General features: G+C 51.2%; 1 protein-coding gene across 1 annotated transcript in view; it reads left to right on the plus strand.

Moving 5' to 3' along the window:
• Positions 1 to 13,533, plus strand: part of LOC103635502 (serine-rich adhesin for platelets) — a 44,211-nt gene extending 30,678 nt beyond the window's left edge. Inside the window, exons 9-11 of the mRNA XM_008657937.2 lie at positions 11,766 to 11,844; positions 11,923 to 12,060; positions 12,584 to 13,533. Coding sequence (XP_008656159.2) covers positions 11,766 to 11,844; positions 11,923 to 12,060; positions 12,584 to 12,754 — 388 coding nt within the window. The 3' untranslated portion in view covers positions 12,755 to 13,533. The remainder of the gene's footprint in view (positions 1 to 11,765; positions 11,845 to 11,922; positions 12,061 to 12,583) is intronic.
• Positions 13,534 to 13,893: the final 360 nt, after the last annotated feature.

A 13,893-nucleotide genomic window follows, 5' to 3' on the forward strand; every position in this document is an offset into this window, starting at 1 on the left:
GGTGAGGTTTTTAACGAGGCGCAGCCATGTAATATATGTGTGAAAAATCCCCCGCAAAAACATGCGTCGAAAAAAGACCACGACGACGGTCTTCGACATTCGACCACTACGAAGTCACCGCGAGGCTCAGCGCTAGCCACCCTCGCGTGCGACAAATCCGCGCAGAAGTCGCCTAAGGGTGCAGCCGGACTAGCACAGCAAGTGCGAAAAAACCGAAGTCTACCGCGAAGACTATCCGCGCAGAAGTCACCTAAGGGTGCAGCCGGGCTAGCACAACAAGTGCGATAAACCGAAGTCTACCGTGAAGACTATCCGCGCAGAAGTCGTCTAAGGGTGCAGCCGGACTAGCACAACAAGTGCGAAAAAACCGAAGTCTACCGCGAAGACTATCCGCGCAGAAGTCGCCTAAGGGTGCAGCCGGACTAGCACAACAAGTGTGAAAAACCGAAGTCTACCGCGAAGACTATCCGCGCAGAAGTCGCCTAAGGGTGCAGCCGGAATAGCACAACAAGTGCGAAAAACCTTAGTCTACCGCGAAGACTATCCGCGCAGAAGTCGCCTAAGGGTGCAGCCGGACTAGCACAACAAGTGCGAAAAACCTCAGTCTACCGCGAAGACTATCCGTGCAGAAGCCGCCTAAGGGTGCAGCCGGAATAGCACAACAAAAGCAAAATCGACAACACCAAACTGTCCGCGCCAAGACCGACTATATGCGCACCAGCACAGCATAACAAAACACACCAGACCAAGTACATAACGCCTTCACAAGCATAGCCAAGTGTGCGGGGGCACACAACCTCATCGTACAAGCCTTTACACATATACAAGCGAGGGCACCACACTCTACATCGGCTCAACCTTAGGAATAATTCCCATCTCCCTATAATTAAATAACATTATCCTAAGCTCCTCACCCGCAAAAAGACTTCGCAATTCCCCTTCACCTGTACTCACGGCGGCTGGCAAAGACAACAGTTCCTGCCGGCCAGCCCTACTCACACGAAGCCGACCTCCCTTTGCTTCACTCACTCTGCGCTTCACAACCGCCCTTCGTCGCCGGCGCCCGGTACTAGGACCAGGCACATCTTCCGTGTCCGCAGCATGCGGTGAAGCCTCCGCCGCAGCCACATCCAAGGCCGCAAAATAGTCCAAGTCCTCCTCCGACGACTCCTCAGTCCACTCAACCGAGCTCCCAGAGTCAGCAAAATCAGAAAACTCAGATGCAGAACCATCACATTTATTACCACCATCCACGGTCGAAGCCGCCAAAAATTTAGTAGTGGCGGTTGCGTGCGCAGGCCCAAAATCTTGAACCTGTGCAGCAACCAAAATTCAGCAACATATCCAAAATTCCCTAACTATCTACACCCACTACGCCACCTGCGAAGACCCAGCCGTTGCGGGAGCCTCCACCGTTGCCTCCGCCGTTGCCTCCGCTGTCGCCTCCGCCGCCACCGTCGCAGGATCCTCAGCACTCGGCGCAGCGGCTGCGGAGGCATCTGGCGCGCCTTCGGCGGTCTCTGGGGGAAGGTCTCCGACGGCCGCAGCAGATGCGGGGGCATCCGGAGCGCCTTCCGCAGTCTCCGGGGGCGGCTCCAGGGCGGCCCCGGACACGGCCTCCGCCGGGATCGGCTCCGGGTCAGGCAGCACGCTGTTCAACGCCCCGAAGTCATCCACCCTCTCGCCGCGCGCCGCCTAAGACACAGCACACAAATTCAGCAAATCCACACATAGCCCACATCCAGCAAACGCCAAACGTTACCTGAGCCCTCGCCGTCTCGGCCCGCTCCCTGACCACCTCGCGACCGTGCGGACCCCACATCCGGTCGTAGATGGCTCCGGCGGATTCCTTCACTATGGGGTCCTCAACCTTGTAGATATCTCGCTCAAAATCTTCATCGGCTTGGTCGAAGACCTCGAAGTGCCGGCACCCTTCGCGGGAGAGCGCGTTCATCGCCCCCTCGCAGGTGACCAGGGAGGCATACGACATAAACCCCTCCACGATAGTGGGGAGTGCCTGCAACTCCTCCTGCACCCACTCCAGGCAGCGAAGTCCGGGCTCTCGGTCCGGCACTTCGAAGTCACCGGTCCGCGCGTCCAGCTCATGGTATGAATCCATAAGCTGTTTGCGCGTCCGCTCAGCCTCCGCGCGCGACGCGGCCTCGGCCCTCTCCACACGGCTCTCCAGGGCGGTGAGCCGCTCCTGCAGCTGCTCGGCGCGCTCCCTGGCAAGATTGCCCTCCGCCCGCGCCAGTTTGGCCTCCGCCTGCGCAGCCTGCTCCTTGGTGAGGGCCTCGTTGGTCTCCCTCCTCTCCCCCGCCAGTTGGCGCCGGAGGTCAGTCTTCTCCCTCTCCAGTGCGGCCACCTTGTCCGCCAGCTTGCGGCATTTACTGTCGGCGGTCGATTTTTCACGGACGGCGTCAGCATGTTGCGTCCGAAGTCTCTCAACTTCGGCAGACACAACTGCCGTGAGCGCCCCCGACGCTGTGCGGTCGACGAAGTCAGCCGCCTGCAAAACACACGTAAGACCGCGGCCCCAGCAAAACCGGCATAAAAAAAACACCGAAGTCTAGCTCAACGGACCTGACTTAGTGCCTCCTTCACCTCCTTCAGCCGGCGGGACACAGCGCCCGCCTCATCCCTGACTGCCGCGAGTGCCGACATCTCGCCTCCGGCGCTAAGAGCCCCGCCCTTCGCCTTCGGCACTACGACAGCCGTCGTGGTCGCCGCAGCAGGCGCAACTATAGCAAGTTGGCCTTCGTCCGACCCTGCGACGTATCAACGAATGAAAAGAAAAAAACGAGCCAACGACTTACCACCAAGATAGTCGTCCACACTAATGTCGGTGGCGAAGTCGGCGACGCGCTTGCCAGCCGACGGCAACACTCGGGCAGCCTTCGCGATCTCCGGCACCCTGCTGGGCGGCGGCACAGCCTTCGTCGATTTGGAGCCTCCGGCGCCTTGCTAGATGCAGGGACGCCCGACTTCGCCGCCAGCGGCGGCTTGCCTCCGCCAGGGGCCGCAGCCTTCGCAGCCCCCCGCTGCCTCTTCGGCCTGGCTTCATGAAGCCTGACAACCGCCTGGCGCTTTTGTGCAGCTCCCTGGCGATCCTTGTCCATCACTGCCGACACAACAGCAGCAATATTCCGCCCGTAAGGAAAAACTCCATTCACGAACCATGCGAGATGTAAAAAAGTCTTCGCCGGCCGCGCGGGGGATAGGAACATTCCTAGGCCAGCAACCCCCGGTAACCCTCAGTATCCGAGCCGAAGACTCCCGGAGCTCGGGCGAAGACATCCTTCCCCCCGGGGCCGCGCATGTCCTCATCAACTCTCTAGCAAAACCATCGGAAACCCCAAGTCCTCCCATAGCAGTACCTAATTTCCTCTTTTTAGAGGATGGGGCGGCCGCCGGCGCAGGGTCGTCTCTAGTCTCCACCACCGGCTTCTTCCCACGGCGGTCCACATCGTCTTGACCAGGATAGCCGTCATACGGCAATTGATTCAATTCAAAAACCCTGTTCAAACGGTCATTTGACCCGCGGATATCCCAGCTGCGCTGGCCCTCTGTCCTCGGCACGTAACGACCAACGAGCCGCAACGCCCCATCCTCCGCCTCGCGCACAAAGGCGGCCGGATCGCGGCTTTGCAAATTCAGCGCGAAGGCGGGACTTCGCACCACCCTCCCACCATGGAAAGGCATCTGGCGAGGGCACACTTCGCCCAACGCCCAGCCATGCGCCAAGGGCCATACCCCGTACGCCACAAATTCTTCAACCAAATCGTGCCCACTGCTCAAGCCGGCGGCGCACCGAAGGGCCCCTTCGTCCGCATCCTCCTCCGCCACCTCAAAGGGCGGGTACGCTGAGTAAAAATGAGAACACATCTCGGACACGGGGAGTCCCTCATGGTCTTCGACGGTACCCTCAGCAACGTAAAACCAAAACTCATTCCAGTTGCCCCACTTGTTGCGGGCGCAAGGAACCAACTCGACTACCTGCATCGTGGTCTTGCCGGTCTTCGGCGTAAACGTGCAGGACCCAAACTGAGCAACTTCATCTCCAATCATCCTCTTCTGCCAGTGCAAGCAATAATACTTCGCAAAGACTTCGACCGATGGCTGTCCGCCGTACGAAGTCGTCGCCCAGACATACTTCGACAGAGCCACCACGGCGTTCGGTGTCAGCTGATGTATCTGAACGTTAAACCTGCGCAGGACTTCGCCAACAAATCGGTGCGCAGGCAGGCGGAGACCGGCGGCGAAGAACGCCTCGAACACAACCAACTCGCCCTCCGGCTCGTGGACTTCCTCCGTCCCCGGGACACGAGCAACTCCGCCGCCGAAGTAACCCAACCACTGCATATCTTGCACGCGGACCGACGACATCCGCGACACTCCAAAATCCACAGAATCGCCGGCGCGCAACTCCTCTGCCATCAAACTACTCAGCGTCTCCTCAGACGAGGCGTCGGCCGGCGACGTAGCGGCAGCGGAAGAAGAGGAGGTCGGCATCGCTACGTACCGTCGGCGGCGGCGGGCAGTCTGCTTCACTCGAGCCAGATCTCCGGCGAACAAGAGCACGGCGGGCAGACGAGCAGCAAGACGGTGAAAAAGGCGGCTAGGGTTTTCACGGAGCGCGGAAAGTGAAGTTCAAAAAGCGCCGACCCCCCCCCCCCCTTTTATAGACAGGGCGCGGCTCTTCGGGAAACCCGCAATCCAACAGGGCGCGGCGCTTCGGGAAACCCGCAATCCAACAGTACGCTGTCAATCAACGGTCATGTCAAAAACCCCCGCGGAACCACTTCGAGCGAGGGCAGCGTCTCCGCCATCTAGCGACGTCTTCGGCACCAGGTGACTTTGTCGAACTGGTCCCTCGGAGGGCAAATGTTGGGGCGAAGGCAAAGACGCCACCCTTCGCTCGAGGCCTTCGCTGCAGTCGCTGGTCTGACAGAGACAAAACGGGCAGGGACACCCTTCGCTCGATTCGGCACCAGACGAAGGCCTGCGACGACGTCATCCCACAGTGTGGCCTCGTCCAGCTCAAAGGCCCACGTGTGATCCGGCCCATTGTAACGGGCCCTGCGTGGCCGCCGCGTGTTACGGGCCTAATTTGTAAAGGCATCCCTGCAATTACAGTCTGTAACCCTGCTTTATGGGAATATTCTGGGGATAACCTAGGTAGCTGAGGGCACATGCGTCCTTAACACAAGGCGCTGGGCGCTCAGGTACCTATAAATACCCCCGCACAGTGCCCGTGAGAGGCCAGATTAACAGAGCTATTGCCATCTAGCGCGTAACCCTGTTAACGTCACTGTTCACCCTTGTTGGCCCCCTTGCGACCGAGAACAAGTTCCAACACCTGCCTCGCAGGCTTTGCTCGGCGGGGACCTGGTCAGTCGCTCTGCCTCACAGACTTGCTCGGTGAACCGGGCTTGGAACAGAGGTCACGGGCTTACTTTGGGTACCCTGTTCCTATGTACTCGACACAATTGTTGAACCGGCCAAGAGCGGGAGAGTGCCAAAGTGAGGACAGTATGGACAGTAGCATGCTTCACGACGGGACTGAACGTCTCATCCTAGTCAACACTAGGACATTGCGTAAAGCCGCGGAGCACCTAACGTGCCTTGTACCGATCCATAGAGCCATCTGCCTTACGCTTATGTGTCTAGACCCACTTGCCAGTCACCACATTGCCGCCTGGGAGACATGGCACTAGATTCCAGGTGTGATTAGCAAGGAGGGCCTAATACTCTTCCTCCATAGCAGGATGCCAATGAGGATCGTCAGGGAACACTGTTTGGTAGCATGGGTAAAGGTTTGTAGACCCCTTAATCTGGGAGGCCTGAGTATTTCTAGTCTTTAGGAGCTCTGCTGGGCTCTCCGTATGATATGGCTGTGGTTGCAAAAAACTGAGCCTGGGCGCCCTTGGTCTGGCCTTTCTATCCAAATCCCGACCAAAGCACGTGTTTTCTTTGCCAGGGCCTTGATCCCCGAAGTGGGGGACGATGAAAACACCTTGTTCTGGACTGATAGGTGGTTGCATGGGGAAATAATTTCTGAGCTGGCCTCGAGGCTTTTTGGCATAATTCCTAAAAGATTGGCTCAGAAACGAACTGTGAAAGAAGCTTTATCCAATAGTCGATGGATTGAGGACATCCGGGGAGCCCTCACTGTTGAAGCTTTAACAGACTATCTTCGTCTTTGGGAAATGCTTTGAGGTTGAGTTGCAACCTGACAGGGAGGATAAGCACATTTTCAGCATTGCTCTAGATGGAAGATACTCTGCAAGGTCTGCTTATAAAGGTCTTTTTATGGGATCATGCTATTTTTGGCACTACAAGTGTGATATCCTGGCCCCTGGGATGATGATGTCCTGGCCCAAGGCTTAATAGAATTAATAGAGTATCCATACCAACAAGGTGCATCTTCTTTTTCGGAAGCCTATCTCAAAAGAACCTCCAATTTAAGCGTGCTTGGCTTGGAGCAATTTGGGATGGGTGACCGACCGAGAAGTTTTCTCGGGTGCGCATGAGTGAGGACAAAGTGCGCACAAAAGACTCGTGTTGGTCTGTGGGGACAATATATGATCCTAGAGAGCTGCCAGGAGTAAGTACCGCCGGTCCAGGGATTGGACGGGGTGTTACAATAAGCGAGTGTGGAAAACTTGGGCACCACGAAAATGCCGATTTTTCATTTGGCTTGTTGCTCAGAACAGATGCTGGACAACAGATAGACTCGCCAAGAGAGCATTAAATCATTCGAACAAATGCCCCTTATGTGATCAGGAGGCTGAATCTATAAACCATCTGCTCATCTCATGCGTCTTTGCCAGGGTTTTCTGGTATAAGGTGCTAAGAAAGTTCGGTATGCATTCCTTAGCTCCTCGGCCAGGTGTTACCTCCTTTTTAGATTGGTGGGAAAATGCCTCAGAAATAGCTACTGGGCTCTCCAAAAAGGATCTCAATTCCCTTATCATCTTGGGTGCTTGGCTGATCTGGCTTCATCGCAATAGATGTGTTTTTGAAAATGGATCTTCTTGCCTGTCTTTAATTCTCAAGCAGTTTGAAGACGAGATGAGTAGGTGGGTGGCTGCTGGTGCCAAGGGAGAATCTGGCAGCCCCTCCCCCTGCTAATTGAGGGTTGGAGGCATCTTTGTCTCTCCTGGTTGGTGGCTGTGTTCCTATGGACCAGTTTATGTATGCTCGTTTCTGGCCTCCCTAAGGAGTGAGTTTTTTTGTATTTTTCTTTTGTATTTTTTGGTCTTCTCATGACCATGTACCCTCTCTTCTTAAGTTATAAAATGGTGCAGTCCTCCCGCGCATTCGAGAAAAAAAGGATCATCAGGGAGCTATCGATGGAATACGTCATGAGAGGTACATGGTGCTGACGTTGTCACCGTAGACAAGTGTGCTCCGCTTCAGCACACTGTGTAGCTCCTAAAGCAGTTGACGAAGCCACACCGCCTTGGAGACGCCGTTAGCCACAGGGCGGTACTCGGTCTCGGTGCCAGAGCTGGAGATGATCGGCTGCCGCTTCAAGGACCAGGAGACAAGACTGTCACCAAGGAACACGACGGAGCTGGATGTGGATCGACGCGTGTCGGGACAACCGGTCCAGTCGGCGTCGGTGTAGACGACGAGGTCGATGGTTGGTCGGAGATCGTCGAAGAAGGCCAAAGTCGGTGGTGCCCCGTAGGTACTGTAGGATCCGCTTCATAGTGGTGATATGTGGCTCCCGCTGGGTGTGCATATGGAGGCACACTTGCTGGACGACGTGGGCAATGACGGGCTGGGTGAGGACGAGGTACTGCAGCGCCTCTTCGCACGTCAACTTACATCGGTTCGTCGTTGCCATCATTGATTGGGAGGCTCCACCATTGACATTACTAAGTTGCATGCACCAACCAGTTCAACACAAAAGCTTAAGCTGACAGGAAGATGTGGGCAATTCACTTATATTATATTCTAACACTCCCCCTCACGTCGAGCCTCTTTTGGATCTCTGACGTGGAATATAGGAATGAGCGACAATTATTTTATTTAATTGTGCTAACCAGGATTCGAACTCGAGACCTTTGGCTTTGATACCATATTAAGTTGCATGCACCAGGCAGTTCAACCCAAAAGCTTAAGCTGATAGGAAGATGTGGGCAATTCACTTACATTATATTCCAACAGACATCACCATCATTGTCTTTTGCCTCATGCCATCGATCTGATCAACCGATCGCACGCGACACTACCCTCCTGAGACATCTGTTGTCTATCGTGAGTTTCTTCACCAAGCACGTGGGTTGTCGCTGCATCGCCTCCTTGGATAGCATCGTCGTGCGCATGGTCATCTTCGGCTGTTCGAGTTCTTCATTGCCTTCATCGAGCACCTCTATCGCAACGTCTTGGCATCGTCGTGGCTCCGTCCTGCGTGCGCATCGCTTGCGCTGCCGCAGGTGAGCCTTGATGCGTCGCCTCGTCTACCACTTCGCCTTCGTCCAGCACAACCTTGTTGCCAGCGTTGCCGTCTCGATGGTCTCGTCCTCGTGTACTTCGTCCACTTCGCGCAAGCTGCAGTGGCACCTCCAAGGTTTTCAAGTCGATAAGTCGAGTCGAGTCGACAAGGTACCGACTTGGTGACTAGTCGATAAGTCAGTCGACTAGTCGTCGACTTGCCAATATAGTGGCTGTTTTCCCTATATAATGGCTTCATACAAACAATATAACATTTATATATGAAGAAAGGTCATGTTTTACCTCATTTGAAGCCTGAAATTGAACGAAACTGAAATAAACAGCAAGTCTTACCTCATTTGAAGCCTCAAACCGAACCAAATCAGCCACATAAGTGATAAGTCATAAACTCATAAGTCATAACAGCCATATATAGACATATAGTTCAAATTGGAAATCAAATAGCAACAAAATATAGTTCAAACTTGAAAGGACATAAGCTCCATTAGAATAGCTAAGCTGCTGCTGCTGCTGCTAGATGGATACTAGATACCCTAAATATCTCCCAAATCAAGATCATCCATTGTATTTTCTTCACCACCAACACCAGCTTGAGTTGGACTGCTATGTGGGGATTCACCAAAGTCATCCTCTTCATCATCACTAGGCATGTACTCTTCATCATCTTGTTCATTGCCCTCGTTGCCTTGCTCTTCCTCTTCCATAACTCTCTCCTCCTGTGTAGCAGCAGCTTGACAACGCCTTGAAATAAACAGACTCATATCGGGCTCTTCTTGGGAAGTTGCAACCTTGAAGTGAACTAGAAGCACCGGTTGCATCATCCACGTGAGCCATGCAAGATCATCCCTTCTCTAACTGTTTCATTTTGATTGTCCACCCACTCATTGTCCCATTGGAAATCCTCTAAAATTAAAGGGTTACCAATATTTCCCTCCCCACACATTCTTTGGAACCTAGCTGCCATCTTTCTATTGTATTGGATATAAACCAAATTGTTTAACCTTTGGTGCTTCAATCTGTTCCTTTTTTTGGTACGATTCTATGTGTTAAAATAACGAATCAGTGGTGCTGTCCTAGAATCAATTAAAACAAGATAGAAATTGAAATGACAATTTGTTTACTTACAAATTCAAAAGTGCTCCAATTGCACTCACATCCGGAAGTGGAACAACAAAGGCTAACAATGCGCTTTGCAAAGGATTGAATCTCAAATGCAAGACTACCATATGCATCCCACCAACTAACTAAAAAGAGAAGAGAAGTTGAATTAGTGTTGCCAGCCATACAAAACTTAAATGATTAATGAGGTAATGGAACTTACTGGGGCTCTTTTTTTTGCTGTTTCTAATTGCTAATGGCGATGAGAAGGCAGGGCCAGTCATTCATATACTCATCAGATTGTTTACTGATTATAGCTTGAAGGTCATAATCTTCAACCATCTTCCATAGCACCTCATTGAATGCTGCCCTCAGCTTACCAACCTCCCTTTTTGTTGGATCATTTTTTGAAGTTCAAAGAACTTATTTGGATTTAAAAACAATGCAGCCACATACAACTTCACCTCCATTTGATATTGCCACCTTCGATTAATAATGACAAGCGACTTCCTCTTCATTGCCTCTTTACCTTCAAAACCCGAAGTGATCTTTGCTTTTGCCATATCCATGGCAACGGCAACCTCTGGCATGGCTGGCTTTTCATCGCCATCAACAATTCGCAACACAATGCAACACAATGAGGAGTGGTTGTGATGCACAAATACAATCTTGGTCTGAGTTCCAAAAGTTTGTAGAAAGAAGTATCTCTGTGACCTTTCCTGCTTCTGTGCTTGATAGCTTGGACCTAGTCCAATCATCACTAACAAAGGCATCTCATGCCTTTCTCTTAGGATCTTTAGCTGGATCATATGGCTACTGGTTTCCTGACTCCCCTTGTGGTCGATCTGTAGATGCATCTTCCATCTCCCCTTGACGCATCAAGGCCTCCTGCAGATTGATGAGAGGGCGGGGGAGGGTGAGCAGAGGCTGGGCAAGCTTGCTGTGAGGGTGGGAAAGGGGGAGCAGGACTCACCAGAGGGGCGACGCAAGTTGCTGTGAGGGCGGGAGAGGGGGAGCAGGACATTAGGACTCACCAGAGCTTGCTGTGAGGGCGTGCAGAGGAGGGGCGGCGTGTAGAGGACTGGCTGGAGGCGGCCAGAGGTGCTGGGAGGTAGGGTTTATGTTGTATAATGGACCTTTGGGCTGCTTGGGCGAACTGGGACACAAGTCGGCCAACTTGCCAGACCAAGTCGATGACTAGTCGACTGAGAATTTCCAGTCGTTGCCAAGTCGCCCGACTTGCCAGAAAAGTCGAGCCTACCTCACCAGTCGCCAGTCGAGATCCCAAGGCCGACCCGACGACTAGTCGCCGACTAGTCGACAACTGAAAACAAGAGGCACCTCCTTCCTTGCCATTCTGCACCACAATCGTTGTCGAGGCCTTCTTTGCTGGTCCCTTTAGACGATGACGCATGGTTGGGGCCCTCTGCCTAGTACACTCGGTATTGGCAACATCGGTGCGTGCCTTTGTCTTCGACGCGTTCTCGGGCTTAGCAAACCCATAGTACGCCTCGCTCACGACAGCTTGACTGCATTGACCTCGACGTCAACCTTCTCTTGCACCGACTGCCGCGACTACGTCGCTGTCTTTGTCTATGGCGCCCTCCTGCACTACAGTCAACCTGATGCCTGGCGCCCTGCATTGACCTCGGCGTCGGACTTGTGCGTGCTGCGCCCGCGACTTGTGCGGGCACAACTACCCTATGCACGACACCTTGACAATGGCTCTGCCGTCCTTGCACTTGGCTACCTCGACATTATCGACACAAAAGGCTACCGCTTGCATGAGCTCCTTTTGGGTTTCTTCTATAGTCATTGCCTCTTCACCGCGACACAGTTATGACTGCGGGGTATGTCAACTCTTCGGCTTGTTCTGCGATGCTCCAACTACGACTATGGGGGGATGTTAGAGTATATTAGACGACTCTAGATATGGTTAGTCTAGGATTTATTATAATCCCGGAATAACCTTCCTTATCTCTAGGATAGGCTACTTACCTTCCAAGTCATATACTCCTATATATTCATCCTAGAGGTTCAATGCAAATCATCCCATACATTATGTTATACCTAATCTTGCAATATCATTTCATTTATATCCACTCTTAACTTCTGATGAATTATCCTGACATGAGGCATATTCTATTTTGCTGGCATTATGTGGAGATAAACTTAATTACTGATTACCCTTTCTGTATCAGGGGAGTGGAGCCATCCTGCTCTTCAGCAGATATTAAGAAGGCATACCGGAAAGCTGCATTGAGACATCACCCAGACAAGGTCCTTACTGTTTTTGACGATTGTTATTTATTCCTTCTATACATTAAACCTTGCTTTTAACAATTCTTTGGCCTGCAGGCTGCTCAATTATTAGTAAGGAACGAGAATGCTGAAGATGGATTTTGGAGGGATGTTATCAAGGAAGTCTATGCAGATGCGGATCATCTGTTCAAAACAATTGGGGAGGCATATAATGTTCTTTCTGACCCGGACAAGGTAATGATAACCAAGTACCAGTAAGATTTGCGTAGTCTTGAATTAATTATGTACACACGTCTGGAGAATATTGAATTTGGGAAAATAACTTAAATGGATTTTCTCAAGTCACAATTGTTGTGCAAAACATTCTTCTGGAAATAATAGGAGTAAAGGATAAATCACTCGATCCTTGCAGGATCCCTCATTGCCACTGGGCACATAGACAAACAATAGCGAAAAAGTGTAGAATACATACCGGGAGCAATGGTTCTTTTGATTTTAAGGACTTTGTGTACTTGAATCCGTGACAGTTGTCAAAATTGCGCTTTACAGCTCCACTATCACTAGGTTTTCTTCTGTCTAAAAAAGATTTACCATCCATGGTTTTTTTTGAGACTTTACTTTTGTTACTATCACAGTGACGATAATTGTTTCAAACTTATTATAGTCTGAGTGTCAGTCTTATGCTGTTTGCTTTATTTTCATAGCTTCCTAGATAAATGAATTTTGTTTTGAAGCCTGTCCTGTTTGGATTTTGCAGCGTCAAGAGTACGACTTTGAAGAGAATCTAAGAAATGCTCGGAGAGTATCGAGTTCAAGGAGCATGCGTAGGTCACCTGAACATAACTACAGCGACAGAGGCTTTAATCCACGGCAGTGGCAGTCAAGCAGAGCATCACGTTGGTACAGCAAATCAGACGATTACTGGTAAAGAAGGCACTACGGCGTGGTCATGTGGTGAGAAGCAACTTTTGCAACTATGTCATGTGTGGAGCAAATGCCTCCTTGCACCAAAGATGGGATGGGATGCACCTGCCTTCCCTTAGGTGCCGGTGCTAATGCACCAGCCTTGCAGTCAGCAGCTTTCCTGTTTGTTTGCTGCGTTTCTTTTTCAGAGGATGGAAATATTAGGATTGATCAATTGGGGATCTGGGATGATTGCTTGACACTGGTAGCGTCGTGACTTGACTAGCACAGGAAATATGGAGGATTAGGAAGTGGTATATCAAATAGTCTTTTGTTGGCCTGGTGATGTCTGAACACTGACTGCTTGGGAGTGGCTGGCATGATGGTATCTGCTCTGAAGTCAAAACACTGAGAACAACATCAAAGGTTAGAAATCTGGGTAAAGATGTCAGTTTGTCCAATAGGTACAGGCATTCTTTTGCTGAATGCATGGCCCGCTGTCGTAAGTTTACAGCAGATCAGCTGAAAGAAAAAGAGACAGGCTCTTCTGTTTGGCGCGTGCGCGTGCAGTTTTGTTCTGTTGTTTCCTTATTACCAAATGATGTAGCGTTGGAAAGAGTGGGTACATATTGTGACTGCCCAATGTTGAAATCTCGTAACATTTATTTATTCTTTATTACTAGACTTGTTAGCCTAATGTTGGAAGCATTTTGAGATAATCAAGGTTCCTTCAAAGCAAGAAGAGGATCTGGTTATGGTACCGTTTCGTTTGTAACCATGGTACCGTGGAGATTCTTTTGATTCGATTCTCGATTGTGCTAGTTCAAAGTTCTTAGTGGTTAAAAAATCAGAAATATTTGAAGCTTTTAGCAGGATTTTGGCTTTTTTTCACATAAAATCGGATTATAAGGGGAAACGAGCCATATGTGAAGTGCATGTTCTCTCATGTTGCTTATGATAAAAATATTTGGATGACTTGAACCCGCCCATGGTTTTTTTACGGAACGCCAGGGAGCCGTACTATTTTTTAAAGCTTAGCCCTGACTCAAACCAATGTAAGCTCTACTTTCCATCAAGTGAGAGAGAGGTGACCATTGTCGAAGATGATATTTTTCTGAAATGTCAAGTGGTTGGAAGGTCAAGTTCCAAACATGTACAGAGGCC

Source organism: Zea mays, chromosome 8 (genome assembly GCF_902167145.1).
Source record: "Zea mays cultivar B73 chromosome 8, Zm-B73-REFERENCE-NAM-5.0, whole genome shotgun sequence".
Classification (NCBI taxonomy): Eukaryota; Viridiplantae; Streptophyta; class Magnoliopsida; order Poales; family Poaceae; genus Zea; species Zea mays.